The 14,604-nt window shown below is 45.1% G+C and overlaps 1 protein-coding gene across 1 annotated transcript in view; it reads right to left on the reverse strand.

Annotated features, from left to right (window-relative positions):
- The window catches only part of LOC146834644 (calcium-activated chloride channel regulator 3A-1-like), a 637,940-nt gene that overhangs the window by 55,238 nt on the left and 568,098 nt on the right, over positions 1-14,604 (reverse strand). The window contains exon 12 of the mRNA XM_085602115.1: positions 3,669-3,839. Within this exon, the coding sequence (XP_085458241.1) occupies positions 3,669-3,839 (171 nt within the window). The remainder of the gene's footprint in view (positions 1-3,668; positions 3,840-14,604) is intronic.

Below are 14,604 nucleotides of genomic sequence, written 5' to 3' on the forward strand. Positions count from 1 at the left end.
GGTATACAGGTGCAAGATGTTTATTCCATAAGAGAAGATCCCATTCATCAGCCAGCAGTCTTTCCAGTAACTCAACAGTTGCAGAACTTTTCCACATACAACAATCCATGACATCAGGGATTCCAATATGACATAGTCCTAGCACATAGCACCTAGCAACATACCCCAGTGTGGAATACCACATCCTTCCCGAGTGAAGGTGTATCCAAAGAAGTCCACGCTGTCTTGGTAGAAAGAGCATTTTGCTTTATGCAGTGTCAACCCACATTCTGCCAGTCTCTTGAGCGTGGCCCTGAGGTGGGAGTGATGTTGCTCTAGCGTGTTAGAGAAGACCAGGATATCGTCGCTGAGGTTGATCACCCCTTGCAGCCCGGACAGGGTCTCACGGATCGCATTTTGGAAGACCTCCGCCGCTGAAGAGACTCCGAAGCTTAGCCTCTTATACCTCCGGAGACCGACATGAGTCGAGAATGTGGTAATGTACCGGCTGCTCGGGTCTAGCTCCAGCTGGTGATAGCCGGCATTTAGGTCTAGCTTCGAGAACCATTTCGCCCCGTTGAGGTCCGCCACAATGTCGTCCATCGTAGGGGTGATATGCCGCTCCCTTTTCACTGCTGTGTTGGGTAGCCGCATATCCACACAGAGTCTGATGGCCCCCGGTTGCTTAGGCTTGGGTGCCACGACCAGCGGGTACACCCAGGGGGTGGGGCCAGACACCTTCTCAATAACGTCCAGCTCTTCGAGCTTCCGCAGCTCCTCCTCCACTTGAGGGCGTAGGTTAAACGGCACCCTCCGATGCCTGAGGGCTACCGGCCGTACCGACTGGTCTATGTGCAGCTTGAATCTCTTGCCCTTGAGTTCCCCAGGCTGGTGACGAGTGTAGGGAACTCTTTGAGTATGTCTTCGGCGTGGGACTCATGAATCTGGTTTGCAAAGAACACTAGACCGAGGTCTTCCGCCGTATGACAGCTGAGCAGCGTCCCTTTCCTGCCTTCCGTGACATGAAACTGTGTCTGAGTGTAGTATTCCCCGCTGGCGATGGTGGCGCTGATGACGTCACGGAGGGGAAGAGGATCCGTCCCTCCGTATGTATATATGCGCGCCCTGGATGGCGTCAGGGGGGGTGGGGGTGACAGCCGGTCATATTGATCAGAGTCCATCACATTGACCGAGGCCCCAGTGTCTATGAGGGCTTGTATCTCCGTGTCTCCCACCGAGGACATGGGCGGCGGCCTTCGCCGGGAGCCTGTCCGGCTGACGTACAATACCACAAAGACCTCGTCGTCTTCGTCTTCATATATTGGGGGCCGCGGCAGTGGCTGGCGGTCTTGGTTCGGCAGCGGCTCTTCATGCAAGATCTGGCGCACTTGCTGGGGCCCGAACCTGGGTCTCGATGGCGGCTGTCGGAATCGCCCGCCCCGGCACACTCGGGCATAGTGATTCATCCTTCCACAGCGGGAGCACACCTTCCCTTTCTCCCTGCAGACGGCCGTTGCTGGGTGGTCATCTCCACAGTACCCTCACGACCCTCCAGGTGCGGGTTTCGGCGCTTGGCGGGGTGTCGCGGGACGTCGCTGGATCACCTCCACCTTTTCTTCCTTAATGGGGGTGCTCTTGAACCCCGACCCCGTAGCCACGGGGGCGTGGAGGGCCGCCTCCATTTCTTCCGCCCGGGCATCCGACAACTCATGGGACCGGGCAAGCACGAGGATCTCATCCAGCGAGATTCCCGGCTGCCGGAGGATCAGCTTGCGTGGGAGCTTGGAGCGACAGCCTAGAATGATCTGGTCTCTTATCTCCACTCTTTGGTCCACGAAGGAGCACGTGCTGGCCAGCCGGCGCAGCCGCGCGTAGAACATGTCGGCGGATTCCGTGTCGGTTTGCCACGCCCTCCGGAACTTAAACTTCTCGAAATCAGGGTTAAGCTGGGGGTCAAAATGCACATTCAACCGCTGCGTCATAATCATCGTCGTTCCCTGTGTTCCCTGTGTTGGGAAGCGTGTCGAACAAGTCGTAGATTTCGGCCCCGCCATAGTAAATGAGCAGTGACTGCTTAACTGTCCCATCGGTCTCCCGGGTCCCTTTAAAGTAGTGGTTTAATCGCCCTACCCAAGCTTTCCACCTTGGCGCAGCTGTGGCCGGATCCGAGGTCTCACTAAACGGTGGCAGTGGTGCTACTGCGGTGTGGGAGACCACTGGTGACGGCGGTGGATTGTTGCAGGCGCCTTGATTGGACCCACCTGCTTGCGGTGCACCTGCTGCAGTCACCGTGGACATCGTGCGGCTGTACTGGGCGTGGCTGTGGTGTTACCACTGCGTGGTTGGCTCAGGGTAGTCTTTCCCCACCTAGTTGGGTGGCCTTGCCAATGCTTGTTGTAATTGTCCCTTGCTTGGAAGTAATATTGCCCACACTTGGCTGGTTTTGCCAATGCTTATTGATGTTTGCTCCTTTTTTTCTCATTTTTTTTTCCACTGCCCACACTTGTCTGGCTTTGCCAATGCTTGTTGCTATCCACCGTCTTTTTTTTCCTCCAAATGGTGCTTTATTGTCCACTCACCCCCAGGCAGGCAGGATCAGGACAGCTCTCCCAAGGCCCCCTCCTGGAGATCGGCCGAGTCAGCCGGCAGCCAGCGCGAGGAGAGGCACCCACATGGACCCCAGCGCTGGGAGCAGGAGGCAGAGGAGAGCACGGGGGCATCCAGGCAGCCACTCACCCCTCGGATAGCGCGCAGCGTCACAGGCCACAGATTCTTCGCCGGCAGCATGCGGGTGGGCTCCGCGAATTCCCTGCAGCACCAGGTGAGCGCCAGGGGAAGTGGCGATGCGGGTGGGCTCCGCACGAGCCGGGCTCGCCGATGAGCACACGAGGGCGCGACCGGCCTCGTCGCCAGTGTAGCGCGGTGTGGCCTGGTGTCGCAGTTACTGTCGCTGCGCGAAGTAAAGGACACTCACACACCGGTATACTATTCTGGGCTGGAAGACCACGTGCGGTCTCGCCCACGTTTATTTATCCCCTCGGGACGAGCCCGCCCTGAGGGGTGTAGGGATGCATGTATGGTGCTACATTGTTCAGGAGAGTCTGGGTGGCTCTCTACAGTTCACTTGAGGTTTTCTTGTCCATGAAAGGAATAATTCTAACCGAGGCTGAAGCTATACAAACTGGTGGTGCATTCAACCATTATCGCATAGCAGTATCATCAATAAATACAAATTCCGATGTATCCTGGAAACAAATAGCTTTTACTCCATGGACACAGGCAAGATTTTGATGAGAAAACACAGCAATTCGATAATGGCGGGTTAGAAGAGTAGTCAGGGTTCTGTTGTGTAAAAAAAAAATGCACCTGCAGTCGCATAGGTTAGCTGTAATACGTACATGTTTTCTCTTTCTTTCACAATGTGGAAATGGTTACAGTCCAAGGCATAAAGCTCAATTGTTTGTACAATGATGTTCGACAACCGGGATGACTGGAAACCTCACCCCTACATACTTATGTCATTAATACTTCTAATAATCATCATCTACACGCTAGAGGCTACGAATTATGACCAATAATCATCAGCCTCTATTGGACAATATTAGTACGCTGTGAGTATTTGTTTTGTGTAACTAGATCAGAACACATACAGCGCTTTCTGTTCGTAAATAATACATGTTACTTCTTACCGCTGTCCGCATAGCCAGGGATTCTCAGAGCGTTACTCCTTTGCGTCCTAATCACACGTTTAACCTTCTTATCCTTCCCCTGAACACGCACTTTTAAGCTGTATCTGCCATTACCGCTGAAAGCTGTGAAATACCTTGAGTAGACGCCATCATTCTTCACAATATCAGCACCTATTGGGGAAAAAAATACCAAGATTGCAATATGGCTCATTGAATTAGACGCTGCTGTGATCTGCTCTGATGCACAAGTCATGAGTTTGAATTCTGGAAAATCTTGCCATCCTTCAAAGTACCATAAAATGTTTCATTGATTACATCGACTATTATTTACTGGCCCTAAAAATAGCTGGAGTGCAATATGAAGCGCTATATAAAATCAAGCTATTACATGTATGCATGTAACATCTTATATCGGTATAAATAATTGAAGCATGTAATACCTGTTTTTAAGTCGATCTAATTTCTTATGACATGCTACTTGTTTCTTCCCTACTCAACTACAATATGAACCTCAAACCCCTACTCTATTGTAATGTTTCGTGACTTCAAAATGCTCAGAGCAGTAGACAATCTGAAACAAATTCCACTGATCAGAATTACAACTGCCTCTTCAGCTATGAAAGGAAGAACCAGTGTTTCACTTTTTCTTCTGATCAAAGTTTCCATGAAAATGTTCAGTCATTAGCTGGTAATAAGACATTGTATTGCAGTATGTTTATGTATTGCACCGGTAGAGTTCATTACAAACAATCCGGGACCTATCTACATGTTATCACAATTTCTCGACTACAATCTGTTTATATGTGACATGATGAATGCTTTAAGTATACTTTTCCTATCAATGACAAGCCGAACGTTGTCTTTTTTTGTCTCCGTAGTACAGGTTCCACATTTGTTCTACATACCTATGAGACGCAGTACCACTTTCATGTGGCGACGCAAGAGACAAAAGATGTACAAGAGGATTGGGGGAAGGTGATGATGTAGGCATGTACTGTAAGGAATATCACAAGGCATCCCAAAAGTCAGTGACTTAGTAAAGGAACTCCTTGGAGACTTCAAAGATTCCATTAGTGTATGGTAGAGAGCATACTATCCTTACACAATATATTACCGGACTGCAACCCCCTTGTCTTTGTTTATTCAATTGTATTTGTTTGATGTATGATGTTTTGTCATTTATTGTTCTGTAACATTGTTGTTGTTGTCTTCTATTTGTAGATTTTGGTTTTTCCATGTCTTTCTATTTATTGACTTTGTAATCACGTTGTGTGCTGGGTCAGGATGTGTTCAATTTTACTATTGTTACTTACTTTGCACTCCATATAAAAAAGAAAAACATGGATATATAAATATTATGAAAATGACATACTTTGACAAAATGATATAATAAATTAATTAACTTTTTATATACTTTTGGTCTGTGGGTTTGACTAATTCTATGGACATATTGCCTATTATTGAAGCATAAACGTGAAGGAGGTTTTGTGGTTTTTTTATGCCTACCTGTAACATTACTACTGACACGTAAAAAGAAAAATTACTCCACTACTGTCCTGGAATAACAAACACTTAAGTAGATGCTGGCCCTTTTGCAATACTTTCTTGTGAATTTTTATTTTTCTCGTGGTTCGCAGGCAGAAAGTATTTAATTTTTGTCTAACTTTATACACCTAGTAGTTCTCGAGCATCGGAGGGTTAACTAAATCAAGTACTGAGGTGGTGAAGACACAATTAGGGGGCTTAGGGTTTATGTGTAATAATGTGTAACTCGTACTACATTAAAGGGAACTGTGCGAGCAACGACAGACATTTGTGACCTTGCAAGGGAAACGTTCTTCTATTTCATGGTTCTCCAAAGTCGGATCCATGACAGATTTTTAAAATAACTACATTAATCTAAATGGGGATATGCTACAAATCTGGCATGGATCCGGCCCTCCAAGACCTACTCCGGAGAAACCTGCTCTATTTGGTAACTGAACTTCATGGTTATTTAACATACATTAGGCAGTACACTTCTAAATATAGAACTATAATCACAATATTTGGAAACCTGCAATATCTTTTTTTTAAATATGCCTCTAATTTTCTCATTACAAACTAGTTAGAGGAACACTACTCTACTAAGCAAATGGTGTGTCTAAACTTTAAAAATGGTGTCACAATCGAGTTGTGACTACACGTTTGCTCACAACAGGAAGTGTGAAAGGCAGATCTCCGCTGAATCATAACTGACATAATCAAAGAGTTACGTTTCCCCTACTCTGTACTGCCTGCTCTGAAATATGTGTCTTATTGCACTGATGGAGCTAAAGAAAGCAGGAATCCATCTGCATGTTGCCATACAGTCTGAACTACATCTACAATTGAAATTGGCTTACTTTAAAGTGCTTAAAATATATTTATTAACCAGGACGCTTACAGGAGGAGGAGGAGTCATGCGGTTGCAGTCGACGGTTGGCAAGTAGCGGGTCGAACGAGGAGTGAGGCACAGTTACCGTTACCGCCAATGCCACCGCCACCGTTACCGCCAAGTGCTATCGCCGGGGGGGGTGGGGGGACATCGCATGTGCCATCACGTGTGTTCAAGGATTTTTTGCATTGTGGCTCAGCTTGGCCACTGCAGCCTTCATTGTGGTCTCTGTGGCCCCAGTGGCAGCATCTGCATACAGCGCACAACTGTGCCCAAGGGTTGGGGGATCTCCATGGTTTCTTTCTGCAGTACACCAATCCCACTGCCCCACGGACAAGGAGTAAGCAAGAAGTAAGGTAGGAGTAAGGTTCTCCTGCCACCGCCAAGAATTATTACGAGTCTTCACGAGTGGCCGTGCATAGCACATTAACTGCCACATACTGTATACTCCACAATGCATATCATATTTGCTAAAAGCACCATCACGCACCAACTAGCCAACTAGCCGCTCCTCTCGGATTCATCAGGAGTGGCCTTTACTGTTGGTGGTGGGGGAGCCAGTGGCATGTGGAGCACTGTGGAGGCTCCCTTGCCTGGTTCTGGGAGAATTGCCTTTGTTGGAGCTGCTGCCGTTGGTGCTTGGAGTTGCATCCCCCACACCTCTGAGACTTTAACTCCTATGTTCAATCTGTCTAGTTTGTGAAGAAGATGAGAGTCTGAGTCTGAGTGAGGAGGTCATAGTGTACCTCTGTGGAGGGTTGCCCAGGCCCCCTGCGGAGTCAGCCCTGCTAGGACTGGGTGTGGTTTGTGGGGTGGCCTGGTGTGCTCCGCTCAGTCTCGGTTAGCGTAGCCTGTTTGTTTACCTGATTTACCTGTTCACCTGTGCTTGTGGTATTGGCGTTACAGTGGTTATCCGAAGACTAGTAACAAGGTTAACAAGGTTAGCAAAGGTATGTTAACCCACAAAATGTACTGGTGATGCCATCCCGGTGCCTGTGATGGAGCAAGGACTCATAGAAAAGAGACTTGCTCGTAAGCAATCTTCTCATATAACTCCGTAACATTGTATTAATTATGTATTGTGTAAAACCAATACGCACTACATAAAAATAAGGCTTAGAGAAGCTAGCTTATTTACTAACGTAAGTAACTCTAGCAAATTTCTAAAATGGCTGCTAACGGGAAATCTTTATTGCACATGCATCAACTGCATCTACGTAGTATGACGAGCTATCACTTGGACGGAAATTCTTGCGCATGAGCAGAAGATACTAACATTAAGTCTTGAAGACTCGCCTGCATGGCATCTGCTTCACTAAAAACAAATCATGCTATTTTACTAATGCTAATGCGGGGAAAGTATTAATAAATAAAAAGGGTTAGAGTAGAGATTAGTGGTATACAGTGAAACTATTTATTTTTTTAAATAACATTTGTCTTTCTGACTTTATTAGTGCACATTTGGGCCTCTCGTGTGTATCCAGAATTTATTAAGCACATGACCTCCGCGCATGCCTGTTGAAAGTGAGCCAGAAGAATGACGATGCACTTGAATATGATCCAAGGACACAAAAGTTACATACCGTGGGAACAAGCACTAAAGACCTCTGGATGAATGGATTTTCACGACAAATAAAAACAATTGTTTCTATTAAGATGTGAATACTGGTGGAAATAAAGTTTTTGAATAAAAATTAAGGGGTTGGATCTATGAACAATGGGTTGATCGACTAAGATGACGTAAGCATAGTGTGATGATCTTCCCCCTTGCCTGTCCAATCAGAATTAGTATTTTTATGATATTGAAACATTAATGGGTGGTACATGAATTACGAAGGATGTAATTGAGGTAGTCTTAGTTAGTCAGACGGAGATTTGCTGAATGCTGCACAGCTCAGAATGCTGTCGGAGTAACAAGAGATGCTGATGAAGAATCGAATGCAGAACCATCTATCTTAATTAATAATTTAGAAGAAGATCGCGGAAGAATCTCGAGGAGGAAGAGAGTGCCAGAGAGGGGTGCTACTCAAGCGTCAGTGTTAGAGAGGTCATCTATCTTGTCCTGAAGCCTTTGTCACCTGATCTATCCTGGGGGACCTTTAACTGCCCTTTGGCCAGGGGGTTGGTTTTCACACTATCCTAGGTAACTATCATTTCGTGAATGTGCAGATGTTCTTTTCTCTCTTTCCTCTCCTTTCTGAGCATAAGTCATTGCAAAAGTGCAAAGAATGTGTTTGATGATTGATTAATTAAAACTTCTCTCCTATGAGTGACGGTTACTTTGAAAGTGGTTCAAATGAAATTAATTTAGATAAAGATTTAAAATGTTCCAGAGTCTGTGGTCATTTCATTTTAATAATTGAGAATTGAATTATGTCATTTCACCATCAACTAGTTCAATTAATGGTCCGTCAACCAGAGGAAAGAACTTTTTGATCAGTGAAAGGTTAGTTTAAGAATAAGAGGTAACTAATCTTGAAATTTTTGAAAAACATAAACTTTGACTCCAGCGGTTTTACCCAAATGTGTGTGTGTTTTTGGGCCCAGGTAAGAATATGGTATTGGAGTATTTGTTGCTGGTACACTGCTGGATCAGTTTTCTGGTAGCAGAACTATGGTTATTATTGACTTGTTTGGTGATAAGTATTGATTATTGATTATTGATTTATGTTTAACAAAAAGAGTTAGCATCTTGTTTTATGTTTTCTGGAAAATTCCCAGGGAATGAATAGCGGGTGGTGACAGAAGCCATACTGCATTGAGGTTACTCGTCTGTTGGAGTAGCACTGAGAAGCTATGCATGGCTGGCAGTGTTAAATTAGGGACTATTTCCTATAAAAGTGAGTGTGAATAGTAGCAAAAAGGTTCGCTGGTGAAATTTTGGTGTTTTTTCACCTAGTAAGGGTAACACTGAAGGAGTAACAGGTTCTCTTGAGCTTGAATGAAGGGTAAACAGAGGTTTTTACTCACAGTAGAAGAGGAGCAATTCCGAGACTCCAGAACAAATCGGAAACCTATCCTTTGTTTAGCGGAACAGGCAGAGTAGCAAATGTTTTTATGTTGTTATTAACGAATTTCAGTTAAAGAATAGTAAAGAAATAAGTTTTCGTATTACCTTGTGAAGGGAGGTTCAGTTACCGGAGTTGCACTGACATCACAAAGAGCCATGCTGGGATAGGTTGAAACAGCAGGCGTGACACTGACGTGATTTGTAGAGGAGGGGTCAGTAGTAAGGAGCAGAACTGACGAAATTGAAAAAGGCCGTGCTGGCATTGGTGGGACCACGAGCGTGAGTCGGAATCTGATTGGGTGATTAAATAGAAGCTGTTTTAGGATTGGTTGACGAAATTTGTATGTTCTATTCTAATTTGCCTTTGGGTGTGAGTCGCCCCAATAGAACAGCTAGAGGATTTGCGGATTATGGTTTCTTGCATCGAGTATCTAGAATGTATGGAGAAAAAAAAATGTCATTAATAAAGAAAATTAAGAATTTCTTGAAGAAAGATAGACCTGTATTGACTAGAGAGGGAATTCCTATTCCGCCACCAAAAACGCCTGCTTCATTTATGATGATGGAAAGAGGATATCATAAATGTGTATAGATGGAGAATTGGATAGAATACACGAAGAGTGATGGTGTTTTCGCTTTTCCTGAACATGGTACATTTAATGGGAGAATTCTTCAGAATTTGAGGATGAGGATGAATGATTTAGATCCAATACACAGGCTAACGCAGGATGAGGATTTAGAAGAATGGGAGACTAAGTCATATGAGCGAGAGAAAAACAGGAGGTGAAGATATATGGTACATTTGCCTCGATATTTAAGTGAGTCACGTGAGGGTCAGATGAAGCAATGGAGAAGAGCAATGGTATCAGAAGGTTTATATCCAGTGTTAATGGCTGAGGAACAGTCAGGGGGGCAAGTGTAAGGAGAAAACAAAACACCTGAAATTGACAGGATATGGCGAGTCAGATGATGAATTATTAGAGGACATTTTAACTAAAAACACTCCACTGTATCAAGAAGGACCAAATAGAGTCATCCCGAGTGCACCAGTAACGGGAACGCTCTTAATTCCACAAATTTTATAGGATACATCAATTAATATGGTACTTCAAGAGAAGGAAAAAGAAGCGTTGAGTAAAAATAGAGAGGAATTAATACAGAAAATAGGCCAATTGAATTTACCCTGAAGCATTGACAATACCAGTAACTATAGGTCCTGTTGTTCCATTGTATGAAGACAAAATAAATTGCCCAAAACCACAAGCTGTAACAACTCCTCTGAGTAATCCTAGAAAAGAGATTGAAATAACTGACGATCAAGCCAGTGAGTGCGATTCAGTAATTCCATTAATGGATCTACCGATAAGAGAATCAGTAAGTGAAACCCCAAAAAGAGTTATACCCAGTAGTTTAAAAGAAGAAAGGTCTGTGGTATCCTCAGGAACCAGAAGTTCAACAGCGGTAACTCCAGAAGATCTGGAGAAATGGACACAGGGAATAGAAAAACCAAGCTCACCCCCAAAGATTTTAGATATTTACAAACTAAAGGTAGAATTGGAAGAGAGGATAGCTGGAAACGTGGGAATAGAAAGAGTGAACAATTACAATGAGGAAGAGTTGTTGTTTATATGCAGGAGTATAACCAGAAATGCGAGATTGTTTAATGAGAAATTGACAGAGCTTGCTTCAGAGATGGGAATAGATATAGGGAGATCAAAAGTGCTACAGAAACCATATCGAGTGGAGTTTTCGGACAAAGATTTAGAAAATATGAATGTGTCCTGTAAGAAGCTGCAGGTAAAGGAGTTGATGAATATTTTGCAAAAGTGGGGAGACATTGACAAGTGGAGGACAAGGTGGACAAGGAAGAAGGAGGAAGCACAGGCGAAAGAAGCGTCCTCTGCATATTTGTTAAAAGAATGAGGAAAGGTAGAAAGATTATGACAGAGGTACCTGGTGGTGGATATGTTCATGTCCCATGGAGCCGACAAGATATTTTGACATTTACAAACTATTTTCCTAGATTAAGAGAGAAACCAGTTGAATAATACAAACAGGTTGATAGGTTTGTGAAAGTTTCGAAGGTTCTGTTGAAAGACCTGGATGGTCTGTTTGATATAGTGTTACCTGCTGATTTATGGACAGAATGTAAGATTATAGTTGATTGACCAAGTGAGGAGTATCCAAGAGATTCGAAAACAGGAGCACCCTCAGATGATGTGATGAAGAAATATCACCAACTAATTACTTTCCTGAAAGGGAAAATCCCTCCCAAAGAAACAGATTGGGTAAAGATAGATAGAACAACCCAAGAGCCGAATGAATCTGTTCATGCGTATTATGAGCGACTGCTACAGGTGTTTAAACAGTATAGTGGCTTTGAGAACATTGGAGATAGGGATATGGGATGTTTTGTGTATCGGTTTGTGAACGGTCTGAAACCAGAGATTAGTCAGATGATTAAACAACACATGTTGTGCTGGCAGGGAAGATCCATAAGATGAAATTCTGAAATGAGCAAAGTATGGTGGGGATGATATTGAGGCGAGGCATAGAAAGCTACAAGAGAGAATGATGTGGGCACAAGTGAAATTGGCAGAACAACAGGAACTTAAGTTGAAAAGTCAGACTGATGGTCATATGAAAGAACAGAATCAGAGTGATCTGGTGAATGGTGGTAAATCAAGAGGACGAATGAACAGAGAGGATGCAAAGAAGAAGTTTCCTTGTCATGGGTGGGGAAAGCTTGGACATTTGAAGAACGAGTGTAAGAGTATTCAGAATTATATTGGGCCAAACCAAAATTTAAATCCACAGACGCAGAATGAGGTGCTTATGAATAAGCTGCAGCAGGTAGTTAATCAACAGTGTCAGGTGCCACCTGCCCCTATGCCAAATTTTGTGAACCAGCAAAATTACAGTGCGGATGCTGAACTTCAAGGAGGAAGTGGTAAGAAACATTCTGTGATTTCACAATACCTTTTGCAGAATAATGATGATGAAGTTATTCACATGCAATGACTGTGCCTGAGGGGGGAGGAAGAGGAGTGCGTACTTGGTGCATCCTTGCCAGTAGATCAGTCAGGTCCATTTATTGATGGGAAAGTGGAAGGCAATGATATCACTTTTCTGTTGGGTACTGGTGCTAACTGTTCTACTGTGAGAACAGTAGACATCCCAAACCTACCTCTCTCGGGAGAATCGACCCAAATTGTCAGAGTCTCAAATCAACAAATTAGAACCCCAATCGCAGAACCAATGGCAGTGCACATTGTACATTTGAAAGACATGCATAGATTCGTAGTTTGTGATTCTAGTCCAGTAAATCTATTAGGAAGGGATCTGTTGTGCAAAATGAATTGCACAGTCTATTTTACACCGGTTGGTGTTGCTTTTCAAACCCCTGATGAAGACATTGTATATAAAATAATGCTCGTTAAACAAGGCACAGAGGTAGATGAAATGTATTCTTTAATGACAATAAATGATTTACCAGAAGAACTGAAAACAACCGTGAATCCAGAAGTGTGGGATTTCACTGGAAGAGAAATAGGGCTAATGTCAAATGTAGACCCAGTGAAGGGGACAGTGAAAGAAGGTGCAGTTTATCCCAAAACCAGACAATACAAAATGTGTCCGGAGGTAAAAGCAGGAATGGCTACAGAAATTGACCGGATGATTAAACAGGGCATTTTAAAGGAAATAATGAGTAGTCCTTGTAATTCGCCTATAATAGGACTTAAAAAACCTAGCGGAAAATACAGCATAGTACAGGATTTGAGAAAAATGTATAAGATTGTAGAGCCTTGTTGTCCTGTAGTGCCAAATCCAGCAGTGATTTTTTATCAGATACCCTGGAATGCAGGCTCATTTACAGTAATTGATTTATGTCAGGCCTTTTTCTCTATTCCTTTACATCCAGACAGCCAGTATCATTTTTCTTTTAAATTTTAAGATCGTATCTTGGCATGGTGCCGAATTACTCAAGGGTATACAGAAAGTCCCTCATTTTGTTTTATCAAGTACTGAAAAAGTGTCTAGAGAAATTAGTTATTCCCAGAAATTCAGTTCTAGTACAATATATCAACGATTTACTAGTGGCATCAAAATCACGAGAAGATTGCGTTGCTGAACCATTTGGCTGACGGAGGACACAAAGGTGCCGATTCCGATCCTGGAGAAACCGGGTACGAATCGTCGGACGGAGCGTTTTCTCCGTCCGACTCGTACCCGGGAAAAATACCTTACAAACATGCAAGTACCATTCGTACGGAAACACCATTTCCGTATGAATCGTAAAAAACACCGACCGGCTAAAATATACCCGCAATTCCGATCCGGGACACCGCGTACGCGACTTTCGCACATAGTCAGGCAGCGTTTTACAGACCAGCAAGTACGATTCGTACCCACAGCACTTCGCACGGCAATATTTTTACGGGACCCAAAAAGTGCCGGAAAAGCTAAGTATGCGATGATGCACGGCTAAAAGGGGGCACGGTACGCACCGTACCCCCATCCCTACATGTCCGCACCGTACCCCCAGCCCCTTCCCATGTCCGCGCCGTACCCCAGCACCCCCCCATGTCTGTGCTGTACCCCCACCCCCGTATGTACGGTGCGTACCCCCACCCCCATATGTACGGTGCGTACCCCCACCCCCGTATGTACGGTGCGTACCCCCACCCCACAGGTACGGAGCATACCCCTCGTATGTACGGTGCGTACCCCCATCCCCCTCGTATGTACGGTGCGTACCCCCACCCCACCCCGTAGGTACAGAGCGTACCCCTCGTATGTACGGTGCGTACCCCCACCCCCTCGTATGTACGGTGCCTACCCCCATCCCCCCATATGTACGGTGCATACCCCCATCCCCCCGTATGTATGGTGCATACCCCCACACCACCCCGTAGGTACGGAGCGTACCCCTCGTATGTACGGTGCGTACCCCCATCCCCCCATATGTACGGTGCGTACCCCCATCCCCCCGTATGTACGGTGCGTACACGCTGGGGTACGCACCGTACATACGGGGGGTGGGGGTATGCACCATACATACGAGGGGTACGCACCGTACATACGGGGTGGGGTGGGGGTACGGTGCGTACATGGGGGGGCTGGGGGTACGGCGCGTACTTGGGGGGGGTGGGCTGGGCGGGTGTACGGCGCGTATGCGGGCACATGTTTGGACGTCTCCCTGGTTGCTATGGGAGTTCGCTCCGTACGGTGTTTTTTCCAAACGGTTGTGCATTCGGACGGACGGGACGGATCGTACTTGCGCGCTCAGACTTCATTTTCCCGATTCGTACGTAAAAATGTCCGGGGACGTGTCGGACACTTTTTCCGACCCGAGGACGTGTCGGAGAATTTTCCCAATGCGATTCGTATGGATTTTTTAACATACGAATCGTACTTGCCAGTTTGTACGGGACTTGTATGATTCGTATGTAAAAAAATCCGGATACGATTCGTACGGGGAATATTTTAGACGGATCGGAATCGGCACC

This window comes from Triturus cristatus, chromosome 4_2, assembly GCF_964204655.1.
Source record: "Triturus cristatus chromosome 4_2, aTriCri1.1, whole genome shotgun sequence".
In the NCBI taxonomy this organism is placed as follows: Eukaryota; Metazoa; Chordata; class Amphibia; order Caudata; family Salamandridae; genus Triturus; species Triturus cristatus.